The 14,493-nt window shown below is 41.3% G+C and overlaps 1 protein-coding gene across 1 annotated transcript; it reads right to left on the bottom strand.

The window, feature by feature from the left end:
- Nucleotides 1–7,273: 7,273 nt before the first annotated feature.
- On the bottom strand, nucleotides 7,274–14,462 carry tra2a (transformer 2 alpha homolog). The gene is made up of 9 exons (XM_041955640.1): nucleotides 14,315–14,462; nucleotides 12,657–12,790; nucleotides 12,283–12,448; nucleotides 11,665–11,718; nucleotides 9,363–9,551; nucleotides 8,703–8,818; nucleotides 8,281–8,394; nucleotides 8,126–8,196; nucleotides 7,274–7,912 (listed from the first exon to the last, which is right to left on the bottom strand). The coding sequence occupies exons 1-9, from the start codon at nucleotides 14,348–14,350 to the stop codon at nucleotides 7,902–7,904; spliced, it is 891 nt and encodes a 296-aa protein (XP_041811574.1). The 5' UTR covers nucleotides 14,351–14,462; the 3' UTR covers nucleotides 7,274–7,901.
- Nucleotides 14,463–14,493: the final 31 nt, after the last annotated feature.

The following is a 14,493-nucleotide window of genomic DNA, read 5'->3' as shown; positions in this document are numbered from 1 at the left end:
AGAGAGAAAAAAAAATCCTCTGCTATTCCGGCTTTTTTGAATGAGCCACGTGTTCAAACTACAAATCAGCCCACACGTGAGGAATCCCAATTGCTCAATTAAGTGTTTGGGATTGGGGAAAATTGCACGGGAATCTGGGGTGGGGACAGCAGAGGGGAGTGGAGAGAAAAAAGGAGGGGAAGACTGGATTGGCGTTGGGAAAAAACCTGGCGAGCTATGTGCGTAAAGGGATTCCGTGAGAACCCAGTGTATCTTTACTAGAATCACATTCGTGTGCCTTTCTCTGCAAAGCCTCGATTCTCATTGGCCGGTTTAGGAATAGTAAAACGGCAGTGCGCTCACGCACGCCCATAGCAGGGAGACGCTGATATTGCGGGGGCTTGTGCGCACGGCTGTGCTAAGTGCGCCGCACTGATGACACAGTAGGAGGAAAAGGGGGTGGGGCCATTCATAAATGATGTTGCACTATATTGTTAAATTGCATACTGGACACATTTAATATGAAGAACCGTGAGTGGGGAGGGCCCTGCGCCGCCGCTTGGGCCCTCGCGCAATATGGGAATGACACGTAATGCTATCCACATGACGGCATCCATCTTCCCCAACTAGAGTGGAGCCATGCCCAAGCTGATCCACAACTCAAAGTCCAGCAGCAGGCCCGACTTGCCCGTGGACACGTCAAATGGCACCGAGGGGTTGTCTCTGGGCGAGATGAGCGCCGCCACGCCACTTGTTTTTTCCAGCTTTCAGGTCTTTTTGACTCTAGGAGAAGGCCTCGGCCATGTGGAGCGAATGCACATGGCGAATCCTCCCCGCTATACCTCCGCCATGGACTTGCATTTACTGAAAGAGGGAGGGGTCTCCTACACTAAAGTGCCCCTAGCGTCCTATGTAACGCACAGCCCAATCCAATCACGTGTGCAATACATGTCTAAAATATTACACAACTGCCATCAAGAACATGTACATCGTAGGTAGAGCAGATAGTTTACGCGCAGGTCAGCCTGCAGACAACAGCCGAGTTTACAGGGCTGATGGCTGCTTGAATTCATACCTGTTGATGGCACAGAGGTCCATATGTCAGAGCAATCAAGTTTTTCAACAGCGAGGAACTCAAAATGTAAAAAATTCACTTGCAGTGCAAGGCTTACATATAGAGAAGCACACAAATATAATTTCTTAAAGCGTCATAAGACTTCTGGTGTAGTCATGGGTGGAACTCAAGAATCTATCTATCTATCTATCTATCTATCTATCTATCTATCTATCTATCTATACTGCCAGTTTATTAGGTAGACATAGCTAAAGCTTATGCAGTCCAACACAACAAATCCTGCAATAAATTCTGCCTTCATGAAGGTCGTCATGTTCTGGTTTTGTTAACACTACTTTAGCGAGGTGCTGATACAACATTGTGGACATTTTGGAGGCTGCACTTTGTCCTGCTGTTGAACCGTAATGTGTTATACTGAGTGATGACCTTAAAGTTGTCTCTCTCAAAAACATAAAAGCTGAACATTATAAATTCCCCCCGAAGGGAGAATTAATTGCAGGACCGTTGTATTAGACTGCATTAGTTTTAGATTTGTGTACCTAATAGACCTAATAGGGCTAATTAGGATTCATAAATTCATAATATTAAAGTTCAACTTTAATCCCAGCATCTTCAGGCTGAGGGTTCAGTGAACATAAGTGTTTATGTGTGCGCAACACACATGTGCACAGTATAATTTGAGATATGAGGTCTCCTGGATCATGTCAGTTTTTTTTCTGCGTCATGTGGGGGCATACTTAAGGGCATCATTTAATTCCTGTACTTATGTCATCATATGAGTTTTCCTATATGAGCTGAGTGGCATTTTTTATAACTATGTGTGAATTGTAGCCAGAGTGTAACAATGTAAACTTGAAAAAGCAACATAATAGCAACACCATCACCTTCATTTCCTCTGTAAGTGTATGTTTGTTTTTTTTTATATCTCATATACTATTTGTCATTTAGCTTTTAAACAGCTGGATTTTGAAAAGTTGATTATTCACCAGGGGGGAAAAAATAAAAAAAAGTGTTGGAAAAGTTTAGGTGGGTGTAACCTCTGCTGCAGCCCTGCAATTGCCCGTGCAAAGAGCCATGCTTTGAGCAGAAATGATAGTACTGTGTCCCTGCAGTGTTTGCTAATGAATAGGCCGAGGTGTGCATGCTCATGTAAAGCAGGTTACAAAGGCACTGTTGGTTTAGTGGGCCCTTCAGCCACTGGCTCAGACTGGGGCCATGGCTGTCTCAGTGGGTTTACTCCTCTGCTGCTGAGCAAACACACAGAGCTCCCTGATTGGTCGGGAGGGCTGTCCAATCAGGGGGCCGCGGACCCGCTCCGTACTACTGCTGCTGGCTCGGCCTCAACGCGCTCATTCATTGGCTCCTCGGCTCGACTATTCTATATGAATCAGCGCGCCAATTATGCATTTCTCCCCATGTTTCCTCTGCTGGGCTTTGTCATAAGCCATAAAGATAGAACGAAACACGAGCCGGTGGCCAAATCCGCGGCGCTTTTTATAGCTGTTCTCAACTTTTCAGGAAGTTTAGGCTGTGTTTACATCCATGGGCCACTCATTTAAATGGGTTAAATGAAAAGAGAATAAACCAGAGCGCCTAAAATTTGCCTTTTGTGCGCTTCCTACTAACTTTTATTCGTCCTATAATTTGTTTTAACTCTCAACTCCCGAAAAGTTTCTTAGTAACTTTTCACTCAGTGGTCAGATCCATATATTCTTTCTGTATGGACCAATATAAGCGATTCATTAAACCTGGACGCTTTCCGCTGGCCTAGTTAGGTACATACAATTTTTTATAACCTACTTTATTCGGCTTTAATGATTTCCACTGCGAGTGAAATAACGAAAGGCGCACGCGGGGGCTCGGCGTGAACGCGCCCCTCCTGCGCCTTAAAGGTGGCGCGTTCGCGGGGTGAACGTATGGCGACGGCACTCGTGTGAGTGTCGCCTGACTTTTGAAGTGATGCACGGCCGCAGCCCGAGCGCGAGCGCGCGCGGGGGGGTGCGCGTGCGGCCGCGGGCTCCGCAGGAGGAGTAGTGAATGTATCGCTGAGGAATGTACAGAAAGTCTCCCCGCCCCCACTGTTCAGGACTCCTCGGCTATGGACAAATTCCATAGGGGCAAACTGACATAAAGTTTGAGACCAGGCTGCATCCTATGTGGGAAGATTGCTGCGGTTAATGTCAGCGCAGGGAAAAGAACTGACAAAATCGATCTGGTTAAACATAGTCTGGGATATTTCTAGAGAGGAGGAGAAGGAGAGAGGAGAGGGGAGGCAGATTGTTTAAGTAAAACGCAGCTTATAGCCCAACTTTGAGCTGCTGGCCTCACTCCAAGATGTAGATAGTCTACGTCGCCAAGCGCAAGGCTCCTTTCACAAACCCCTTTAGGCTACACTGAATCAAGGGATTCTGTTTTCCGGTGAGATTGCTTCATTTTTTTATTTATTGTCAGGCGATTCGCATCTTTAACAATGTCTTCTTTCCACTTGAGTTGTAACATTAAATCCACTGGCTGACCGCTTCGGACAGAGTCAGGGAGCAGTGTGGTGAACGCCATGTTGAGGAGGATCTGGAGCCTTTACAGTAACATTAACTGATGCAAACAATGTCCTTATCGAGGGGAATGCAAGTGTGTGTTTTTTTGTGGATGGGGAGGGGGGCCGTCCAGCCATATGTCTCCTCTTTACATCAAGAGGTTACACGCAGACAACAAAAAACCCAGTTTTGTCCACAGATTCTCCTGAGGGGTGACACCCTTCATCTCATTAGAAAATGGCGGGTTGTGCCCCTTCAAAACACATCATGCCAAGGAACATTTGTTTTTAACAGGGAAGAGCGGCTTCGTGCTGGCTGCTGGAGCATTAAAATGGCGAATGTATTCCAGCTAATATCTTGGTTATTTTTAAAAATAATAACACTGGTGAAGAAACGTGGTTTTTCCTCGCTTTCTCGTCACTTGCACGGTTTTTTCCCCCTTCCCCCTCCATCCCTCCCCCCCAAACAAAAGTCAAATCTTTCAAATTGTTGTGAAAAAGTGGCCTCAGTCTGGATCATCAGTCACAGAAGAGATTCTTTAAATGTGTGGGGATTTTTTGAGAGGAATAACTGCTCTGTTGTTTAGTTGGAAACAACTAAAAAGAGGCATTAACAGCAGGCAAACGTCGCCTCCGCCGCGCTGCTGTTTGGTTGTGGCAACGGCTCTGCCTGCATGTGAAATGAAATATTTCTTTAATTGCAAATCATTTGCTAAAATCCTGCACGCGCTGCGCCTCGTGCTCTGCTCGGTGTGTGAAAGCAATAGCCGGAAATTCTCCATTTTTCATTATTTCTACAAAACTCTAGTATTTCGTAGCAAACATCTGTTGATTGTTGTATTTCGGGGGGATCTTGAGATGAGGGCTTTTTTTTTTTTTTTTGCTTGTTGAGTGTGTGATCAGATTAACGCACGTGCATGCAGTGCAGAAGTCTGATGGAAGTGGGTGTTTGCAGGCACAGGCGCATGGATATTTGCAGACTTTGTCACACATTGCAGCCCTGCTGTATGGCTGCTGTATCATGTGGCTGTGTCTCTCTTATAGGAACACTTCCCTCCTGGCTGCTGTTGTTTACTGCTTTGAGCACCTTGATTGACTGGCTGCCACTGTGATTTGGTGTTGGGGAAAATCTCTGTTGAAACGAGCTCAAAAGCAATCAATTTCCTCAATATCTGGTTTTGTGAAAGAAGAGGGGCTGACGGTCTGCTGTGCTTCAAGTTTTCACACTTGTAAATTTACATTAGATTTATGCTCATTGCAAAATAAAGTGCGTGATTTGTTGGACCTGGAATAGAGCACACTGTATAATCTGTCAGGTTTAAAAGCTTCTGCAAATTCTTGTTAAAAATACAGCTGTTATTTACTGCATGTGAATAACTGTTGGAGGTAATCATCCATCAACTTAATGATTTTGGTAATTAATTTCAGTAAAGAAATCCACATTATTTGATGTGGATTTAACAGGGTTTTGGAAACTGTTTTGACTGGATAAATTAACTTTTTCCGCCATCTGTGGATTGTCACTTGTATTAAAATCTGATGTGTATATATGTGCAAAACATTAATTGCGAGTTTCAAACAGTTTTTAAATTGATAATGAAATATTTTATTATTTTGATACAAACAAGGCCACAGTTTTAAAAAAGGAAACAATAAAAACACATTTTTGTCACAGTAAAGAAATGTTTGTTAGTTGAATTTTGGCAAATTCCTTTAAAATATAAACAGATAAATGCACCGAACCTCCAAAAATGTAATTTTTAGAAAACATTTTCCACTGACTATGATGAAGAACTATTTTTTTTAAAAAGGCCAAAATAAAATGACAGAAAGGCTCAGGTGATATTTCCTCTGGACAGCCGTATCATGAAGAAGTCTGATAAGTAAGGTAATCAGCTTGTGCAGATGTAATAGCAAACAGTTGTTAATGTTTGTTGTTCCAAGTGGAGCCTCGTGTTTACGCCTCAGATGTGAACAACTCAAGAGGGGGAGGAATTTAAGCCTTCGCCCCCCCTCCCGTCGGCCATCCCCTCTCCAAACCATATAGAAAACATTGAACATGCTGTTGCCTGTTAGGCTCTGACCAGAACGTGACGAGAGCAACTCCCAGTTAGATTCTGTAGCACAAATGATGTTAAAGCTGTGTGTCTGGCTCTGTGTTATTAAACCTCCACAGGACAGCTACACGGTGAGGTTGATAGAAAACAGAGAAAAGATGGAGGTGGTGTATTTTATGTAGAATCACAATACAGTGCATGTGTCTGGCCCCAGAGTGCAACGGTTTTTTTTTTTTTACCTTTTTTTAAGTGGGTGTGGACTGCTTCCTCCAAGCAAATCATTTCAGTTACTCTTAATATTGTCCTTTGTCTGAACCAGGAAATAACAACACGTGTTCTGAATTTGAGTCCTATAGGTGAGGCCGCGTGGAATCCCATTATCTACTCATTCTGTCCCCTACTGGTCAACCTGTTGGTAGATGTCCCCCCACCATGACACCTGTGTCACTGAGCAATACCAGCGAAAAACAAATTCATGCATCACAACACAACCTCTCATGTAGCCATAAAATCAAGCAAATTATCTGCGTTTTCTCCAGTCTGTAGCTGTTCTCTGCAATGTAAACCGTGGCTGAACTACTTTGTGAATTGGAAACTATTTTTTTTTTGTTGACTTGTTTTATTAGACAGACTCAACACCAGAAAAAGGCGTGTGAGGGAATGACAGTGTATGAATTTGACTGGTGTAAAAATCTACAGTGAAAATGGGCACAAACGTAGACGACAGACATGACTGTGGCTTTGAGTGTTAAATCTTTATTGATAAAGACCTCATACTTTGACCCTTGTATCCTTCCAGCTCGTGGACATGTTGGAACCTTGTGATTTATCTTTGAGTCGGTGTGAATGAGCGTGGAGGGGCCCCATGACAAGTCATCATTAAGTGCCTTATTACTGGGGCCAAGGTCTTCAGATAAAGAGCCCTCCATTCCTTCAGGTTTATTCTTGCGATTAGCCAATCAATTTCAAGATCTCGTTTGCCCCGGCTGTGTCAAGTGTCTAAACCTGTGGCTTATTTGGAGAAAAAACTGATCATGTAGCTTTGTTTAATGCAGGAAACTGACTGGTAACCTTGTCTCATGTAGAATCACGTGTTTTCATAGTGAAACAGTACATTTGGTTCCTATCAATAAAGAAACGTTCTTGTGATGTCATTAAGGTGTGGCATATCAGTCACATGAAAGAAGACTTTACTCGGTAATGAATTTTGAGCAAAACACAAGCCCTTTTGTTGTTACAGTTAATCTGTGGTGAGAAATACCTCTGAACAAGTTACAGAATACTCATCTAATACTTGTTTTCTCATATGTGAACTTTGTTATGTAATGAAAGCCACCCAATAAAACCTTGCTAAAAGTCCTTCTTTGCATTGTTTTCACTGGTGTAGCCCGAATGAGAGTAACAACAACTTTTGGAGACTCTTTAGTGGCTCCAGATCAGCTACTTTAAGTTTGTGTGAACATAAACTTATCATGCACGTCTTGGCGCTGGTCTTGTTCTGTGAAACACTCCCAGCTTGTTTTCCCACCTCACCCACTCAACTTAAAGTATTAACTCCCACCTATACAACTAAAGCTCAACTTCAATTTCATGCACATTAAGTCAGAAAAACACATTACAAACTTTGGAGTTCTCATATTTGTATTTCCATACAAAGAAACAACAATAAAAAAAAGTAATACATGATAATACAACTCTCTGGAGGAACTTGACAAAAAACTAAACAAATGTGACTGAATGTAAGCAGAGAACCAACCACTGACTGCTGGAAACACTTCTTTTTACAGCCCAATTTACCTGCTACTTACCGGTAAGCTCAGTTAGTGCTATGTAATGTTGGGATTAATCTTTAGAGTGTACTACATTTACTCACTTAATACAGGCTGTAAAATTAAGTGCCACCATTATTTAATATAACCTACTTTTCTTTCCCCTTCATGACAAGAACTGTGTGCCGGTGATCAGCGCAACAGCCCTCATTAACCATCACTGGACAGAAAACAGGTATAGCTGCTGCAGAGGAAGGATGCGAGTCCAAGAATGAAGTGACAGTAACCGTTCTTTGCCCACACTCAACACAGATGCATCAAAGCGTCTAAAAAATTAAGACATCTATTGCATGTAAACAAGAACGACCTCAAACTTAAAGAGTTCTGCTGATATGGACATGCTAATTCAAAATGTTCCCCTCAGAAACACCTTGATGAATCACACACCATCAATTATTGGAGGGAAGATGAAGGTTGGAAGAAGCAACTTAGTATCGCCCTGCAAAAGGAAAATATGACATTTGTATTAATCGGGTTGCAAGTACATTAGTAATTAACATAAAAAAAAAATCAATCTGCTTTCACTTGTGATCAAGGTACATAAATCTGTTTAAATATGCATACTCGCAGTGGTCTGATTTCATGTCTGAAGATGATACAATAGATGCAGTTAGTCAAGCTTTCTATTGTATGTATTTCTTTTCACACTTACGTGGGCTGTAGGAGCGAGACCGTGAGCGAGACCTGTATCGACTGTAGTAGGGTGATGGAGAGCGCCTGCGACTGCACAGAGACAAAGAAAACTTAATACATTTTCTCCCACGTAACAGATCGACGCTGACTTTGTAATAGAAAATTATTACTCACCTATACCTATAGTCATACTCATCATATCTGTCATAGCGGTCATACCCACCACGGTCATAGTATGAGTCCCTCCCCCTCCTACTGCTACCGCTGCTGCCACCCCCACCACCATTGCTGTTGAAATAAGAACAAGGCCGTGACTCCCAGGTGTCTTATCTCTTGAAAAACACATCACTATGTCAGCACTGAAATAAATTGATACTAATCACGAATGTGTTTCAAGACAAGATGTACAATTAGATACAAAAATTATTTGAGCAAGCTCTAAAAAACAAATATTTCAACGTCCCAATTTGGGTTTTTTTTCCCCCCATTTCTGATGGCTCAGATGCACATTTGTGCTTTTAGAGATTTCAACCATGAGAGGAATATGCAATGTCACACGATAGGTTTGGGAAATTTGACATTAGTGTTGATCTTACTGAGTTGGTCGGCCCATGTAGATTCCTGGTGTGGGGGTATGGGGACGTTTGGTAATGGAATAATCCACTCTGATGCGTCTCCCGTCCAGCTCCATGCCATTGGCTCGCTCCATTGCCTGGGAAGCACAAGAAGCAGGAGAAGACAAAAGGTGTTATCAAACTAATGAAAGCTTTTCGATAAAACTCATTTAATTCACAAAAGCCCACCTACATTACACACTGTAACCCCTTGCTATGGCATGCCTGACTGCAGAATGAGGGACTTTGTGGCAAGGCAGACACCTAGTGGCTTACTTATGCAATCACATCTAAATAAAAAACCTGAGTGGCATTATCTGAAGGGAAAGACCTTTGAACGCCCATGTACTACTATGAAAACAAAGTGCCAAACAATATGTAGTTGCTAATGACCATACTTTGAGGTGGTATCCAAGATCCAAGATCAATACAATGGCTACTTTATGACAAGAACCTTTACTCTCAGATCTTCAGACCATGCCACTTTTCATTGCCATCTAACCAGGGAATATTTTACACTTCATACACTAGATGAATGCAATTAACTGCATCAAAAGACAGAAAATAAGTAAGTCTTTGAAACCTGAGCAGAAGATCATTGGCTATCTGACCAATAAACAAAACCACAAACACTTGCCATACCTCTTTGGAATCCTCAAGTCTCTCGAAGTAAACAAAGGCAAAGCCACGGGAGCGACCTGTGCGCTGGTCATACACCACATTGACCCCTGCCAGAGGACCATAGCGTGAAAACACCTCCCTCAGGTCACGCTCTGTGGTGTACAGGCTCAAGCCAAACACCCCCAGACATGTGCTGGGATCAGGGTTTGCCTGGAAGGGTCAACAATAAGGGTCAGAGTTGATCCATCTAATGCTTCACATACAAAATCCATGTACTGGATTTGGTATGCAAAACATGCGCCTTCATGCACATGGCAGCATTTTGCATGTTCAATGCACTGTGCACATAGACTGCTGGGGTATACCGCTCCAAAACTCAAGCACAGGGAACAACAATGCACCAAGAAAATATACTGAATTCATTTCCTACTTTTAATAACCTCCTTTATATATTGGCTGCCTCTAGGGCTGCACCAAATGTACTTTCTTTTTTTTTTTTTTTTTTTGCATTCGAAAGCCTCTACTGAAGTTTTCAAATAAAGCTTCAAATGCATATTGTCATAATGCATATGTCAAAAAAAAGAAAACATTATGCATGAAATTCTAACAAGTTATATATTAATTCACCCCTATACAATTGTCATGACCTAAAAATAAAATTAGCTATTGAGACCAAAACCGTTTTTTTTTGCACAGGGCTGTAAGCCTGTTTCTCCTGTACAGCTTTAATATGAGAGTCTACAAGGATTGACTCGCTTTTGGAGTCAGCTTCAAGTGGCCATTCAAGGAACTACAGCTTTTGGCTCTTCGCACTGGCTTCATTTTTCAGTCCCAGCAGTTTCTGCTTCGGCAATAAAGGTGCATGCCACCGTTTGTGTGCAGCAAGTGGGAGAGCATACAATTTTTTGACCACAGTGAAAATGCTGGTTTTTGAAAGGCTAAATGGCAACAAATATGAATTGAAGCAGAATATTTCATTTGATAAAATTGTGTTGTGAATTTTAAAAATCTTTTTTCAATAAAATTTTACTTTTGGACTCAACAACGCTCTGGAGTTACTGTTAGTTGTATCACACAAGTCAGAAACTATCCTACACTGCAGCCAGTGGAATCTAATACTACAAATGGTATAACACTAATATTAGTGTAGCCCAAACTTAATCTGCAACTGCCAAAAAATACTGGGTTTAAACAGAATGAAAAGACTAAACTACTCGGTATAGCCCCAGCTGTTCCTGCTGAGTTTTTCCATGCCTGCTCTCATATTAGGGCTCACATCTGAGGCAGTCACTGGGTTACTACTACTAAGAGGTAAGAATCTACATACATTTTTGCAATGAGTTGCCAGAACCATACCCTCCAAGCATCTCCAGTTGTACCAGTTCAACAGTAAATGCTCGATGGATAAACGATGACAGCTTTAATAACCCCTTCAACAGCTTTCAAAAAAAGTGCCCCAGGTACAATTACACATAGGACTACACCCATTTGCTTGCTTTGAAAGTCTGATATAAGTCCTGCTTTGTATGATCACATGGACCTTGTGCAGCAGCAGTGCACTATAAACACTATTAACATTACACTAACAGTGGTCTGCGGTGCTGCAAAAAGAAAAAAGGTCTTATTTATTATTGCCTGACTTAATTTATGACCACACATCAATGATTTCCAGTGTAAACATGTTTTTTCCCCAAACATGTCTGAGCTTCCATTTTCCCATAGCAGTTTGAGTAAATCATTATTATCAGTCACACTGTTGAAGGAAAGTTTTAGAATGCAGTGACTTGAAGTATACATATTTAGTTTATTATTTCATCCAAACAAATGTTCCTAGTTGTTATCATGATCAAACAGATACAGCACATTACTAAAATGCATGAAAACTGCATATACACACACCTAAAATCATCCACATATACGTATTTATGTAAGAAAATTAACATGTAGCAATTTAAATAATGATAGCATGCTTTTGTAAGTATTGATGAGCTGGCTAATGCCCATTTTGCACCAGCCTTACGAAATGTACATTAATTCTGTAGGTGATCCAATGCACATTGCAGATAACAAAATGTGTAAAATGTAACTGGTTGCAAACCAGCCCCACTGTCTGAATATATCCAGTTCTATTTGATCTCCACCAGGTCACATTTACCCTTTTCTCCCTCATCCAGTCTGAGTGAATGAATTACCTTAATTGTTATTATACTCTGGTATAGTTGCATTTTGTATATTTCATATTACACTAGGAGCAGCTCTTGTTACCCCCACACACACAACATTACATGGCTTTTGTCCAAAATATGTTAGAACGTCTACATACCCTAACATCTGCATCACCGCCATGACTGTATGCTTCTTTTGTCAAGTCATGGCTCTGTTGATATAATGAAAGGAGGGCAAGGTTAATAAAAAAGGGGTTATTAAATGTCATTTAAGAGTGGTTTCCCACAATGTTAAAAACAACTGTCACATCATTTTTTCTAGCTATAGCCACTGTGATTTGTCTAAATAAAGAGACAGAGTGCTTAAACAATGAGATTTAATAAGGATACCACAGTTTTGAGGAGATTAGCCTGATGATTGTGAAACCATGTAGCATTAAATCTAATGGCTGTAAACCTAAGTTTCTAAATCCAAGCCTTCTTATATATAAAATTGACTTGAATTTATTTTTTTTAACTTACAGATTTTATTCTCTTCCCAAATATTGACCTTTGTACTCAATCTTTTAAGTAACAGGTTATACAGTATATGCCATGTCCTGACTAATTACAGACTAATATCTGCAAGAAGCCAATCTCCCCAAAACTCTGAATAATCTGTTCACAATGTCAGTACCAACACCATATAACTGTGTGTGGCATACACAAAGTGTCATTTGGTTTACCCGCTACAGCCTATTGTACGTCACTTTATCTTCAGATCTCATCACACTCACCCTGCTGCCAGTGTGCCGGTGCCGGTTCGACATAGGGGAAGTGCTCTGGCTTCGCCTGCGGCGGTACTCAGGGCTGTAGGAACGAGAGCGGGACTTCCTCCGATGGGAATAGGACCGTGAGCGCGAACGGCTACAGCGGCGGTGTGAGTGCCGCCTAGAACGAGACCTGAAAGGGATGCAGAAGACACTGAATTTATTGGTACACAACAGATGAGTTATAGATGACAACCAGTGACAGACAAGAGAGGGAAAAGGAAGCCTCAAAGCATTCGGGAATTGAGTGACATATTTCAGCCTCTAATGGGCATTCATTTGTTTGCAAGATAATGTGATCACAATAAAACAAAGGCTACAATAAAATGGCAAATACATACCTAGATTTTGACCGAGAACGGGATCTGGACTCAGACCGTTTGGAGGCCCGGGATGGGCTCGGGGAGCCGGACCTGCTCTCCGACTTGACCCGAGCTGGACTCCCATGATCCGATTTAGATGGGGAGCGTGACCCCTATTGCCACAGCAGCATGTTAACAATTTTCTCATTGGCAAAGACATTTATTTCTTTATGCAGATAGAAAAATCAAACACAGAGTAGTGAGATGTGATAGAGTATGTTGAACACACACAGTACACCTGTCTAAAATGCACAGCTATTATACTGTGGAGGAAAGGGTTAGTAATCTTATCATTTCAATAAATAAATCTTTGGTTTACAATGTGGCTTATCATTAACCATACAAATCAAATGTACATGACAAGTTTATTTCCATGTGCACGCGGCCATTAGGGGGAAAACAAAACATGCATTTCATGTTACATAAATAAAGGCAACATGGTAAAGAAAAGACATTTGTGACACAAACAGTATATTTACTTAACCTAGGGACACATTCATTCTTCCAGATTCTTTACACGCTACTCCCTTCTCTCAGGATTTCTATCCTTCTTCATTCTTCTTTTTTCAGTTTTCTCATTTTCTGATTCCAGGTCAGTTTTTCTCTCTTCACCCAAACTGAAACCGGTTTCATTTTAGCCATTACACTGCAAGCGCTTCTATCTCACACCATCCTTCCGTCACATTTCCTCCCTCTCCACTAGTATGTTCTGCTCTGTACATGTTTTCATTAGCCTTCTTTTATCTTGAAATTTTTCTTCATCATTCTTGGATAAAACTCTTCAAATCCTTCACGATCAATAACCTTAATGAAAAAAGAACATTCAATAAAATTAAAAATCATTGGTTTAAGGAAAGAAGAGAATATCTTAAATGAAATGAAAGGAACATTGAATGCAGCACAATTACATTGTTTCTAGAATAAGTTTTAATATTTCAGAAATTATGTAAATGAAAAAAGTTACAACAATTTAAGCTACATGGTTACAAGTAAAGAGCTTAGATATTATGATGTAGCAATGCTTCAATTTGCTAAATAAAAGGGTGAAAGCAGGGAAGGAAGAGATGCTTAGGACGAAAACTAGCATTAATTTAATGAAATTCTACATCAGGTTAACAAATACTTCGGTTGCCCAAATTAACAATGGCTGCAAAAAGGACGATATACATAACGTTAACGTCGTAGATAGCCCGTAACTAATTTCATAAGCGAATGAGTCAGGAGCTATACGTTTAACTGACAACTCGAATGTAGGACAATTTGCAAATATTGCGGTGTAATGATAAGCAGGGCGATTTTTCAGATAGCGACTATTAAACAGTCTGGTTGCAGCAGACTTGCTAGCAGAGCGGGAAACGCTCATGTACAAAATACTTCGGTGGACACTGTTGTCTTGAGGCAAAACCGAAGCACTTCTCTGCCTCTCTGTAGCACATGTCACGTAACTCTAGCCAACAAAGCACGTAAAGCTAACGTCAACGATTAGCTCTTAATTTGACGTTAGCTCGAATGTAGCTCTTACATTAGCTAGCGTTAGCGTCGGTGCTGAATTTGCCTACAGCGTTCTCTATCGGTAGCCACACAGAAGGAAAAGGAAGAAAGGGAGATATTTGAAATCATTCGATGTAGCCACTTACCCGTCCTTCATAATTCCCATCCTCGATATCACTCATTGTTCAGTATAGCTAAAGCAAACGAGTATTTTGACAGAAATACACTGCACTGGGGTTGAACACAATATTTCACCGTGGCCGGTTACTAGCTAGAAGATGGCGTGTGAAGTGGGTGTTATGTTTATGTGCTGCAGATCCTGACG

Source organism: Chelmon rostratus, chromosome 16 (genome assembly GCF_017976325.1).
Source record: "Chelmon rostratus isolate fCheRos1 chromosome 16, fCheRos1.pri, whole genome shotgun sequence".
Lineage (NCBI taxonomy): Eukaryota > Metazoa > Chordata > Actinopteri > Chaetodontiformes > Chaetodontidae > Chelmon > Chelmon rostratus.
This window is presented reverse-complemented; position numbering and strand designations above follow the sequence as displayed.

Coding starts and splice junctions, on each gene's coding strand:
- tra2a (XM_041955640.1), bottom strand. CDS start 14,350: ATGAGTGATATCGAGGATGGGAATTATGAAGGACGG. Junction 12,791..14,314: donor ATGGGAATTATGAAGGACGG/GTAAGTGGCTAC, acceptor CTGTGGCAATAG/GGGTCACGCTCCCCATCTAA. Junction 8,197..8,280: donor GAGTATGACTATAGGTATAG/GTGAGTAATAAT, acceptor GTCTCTGTGCAG/TCGCAGGCGCTCTCCATCAC.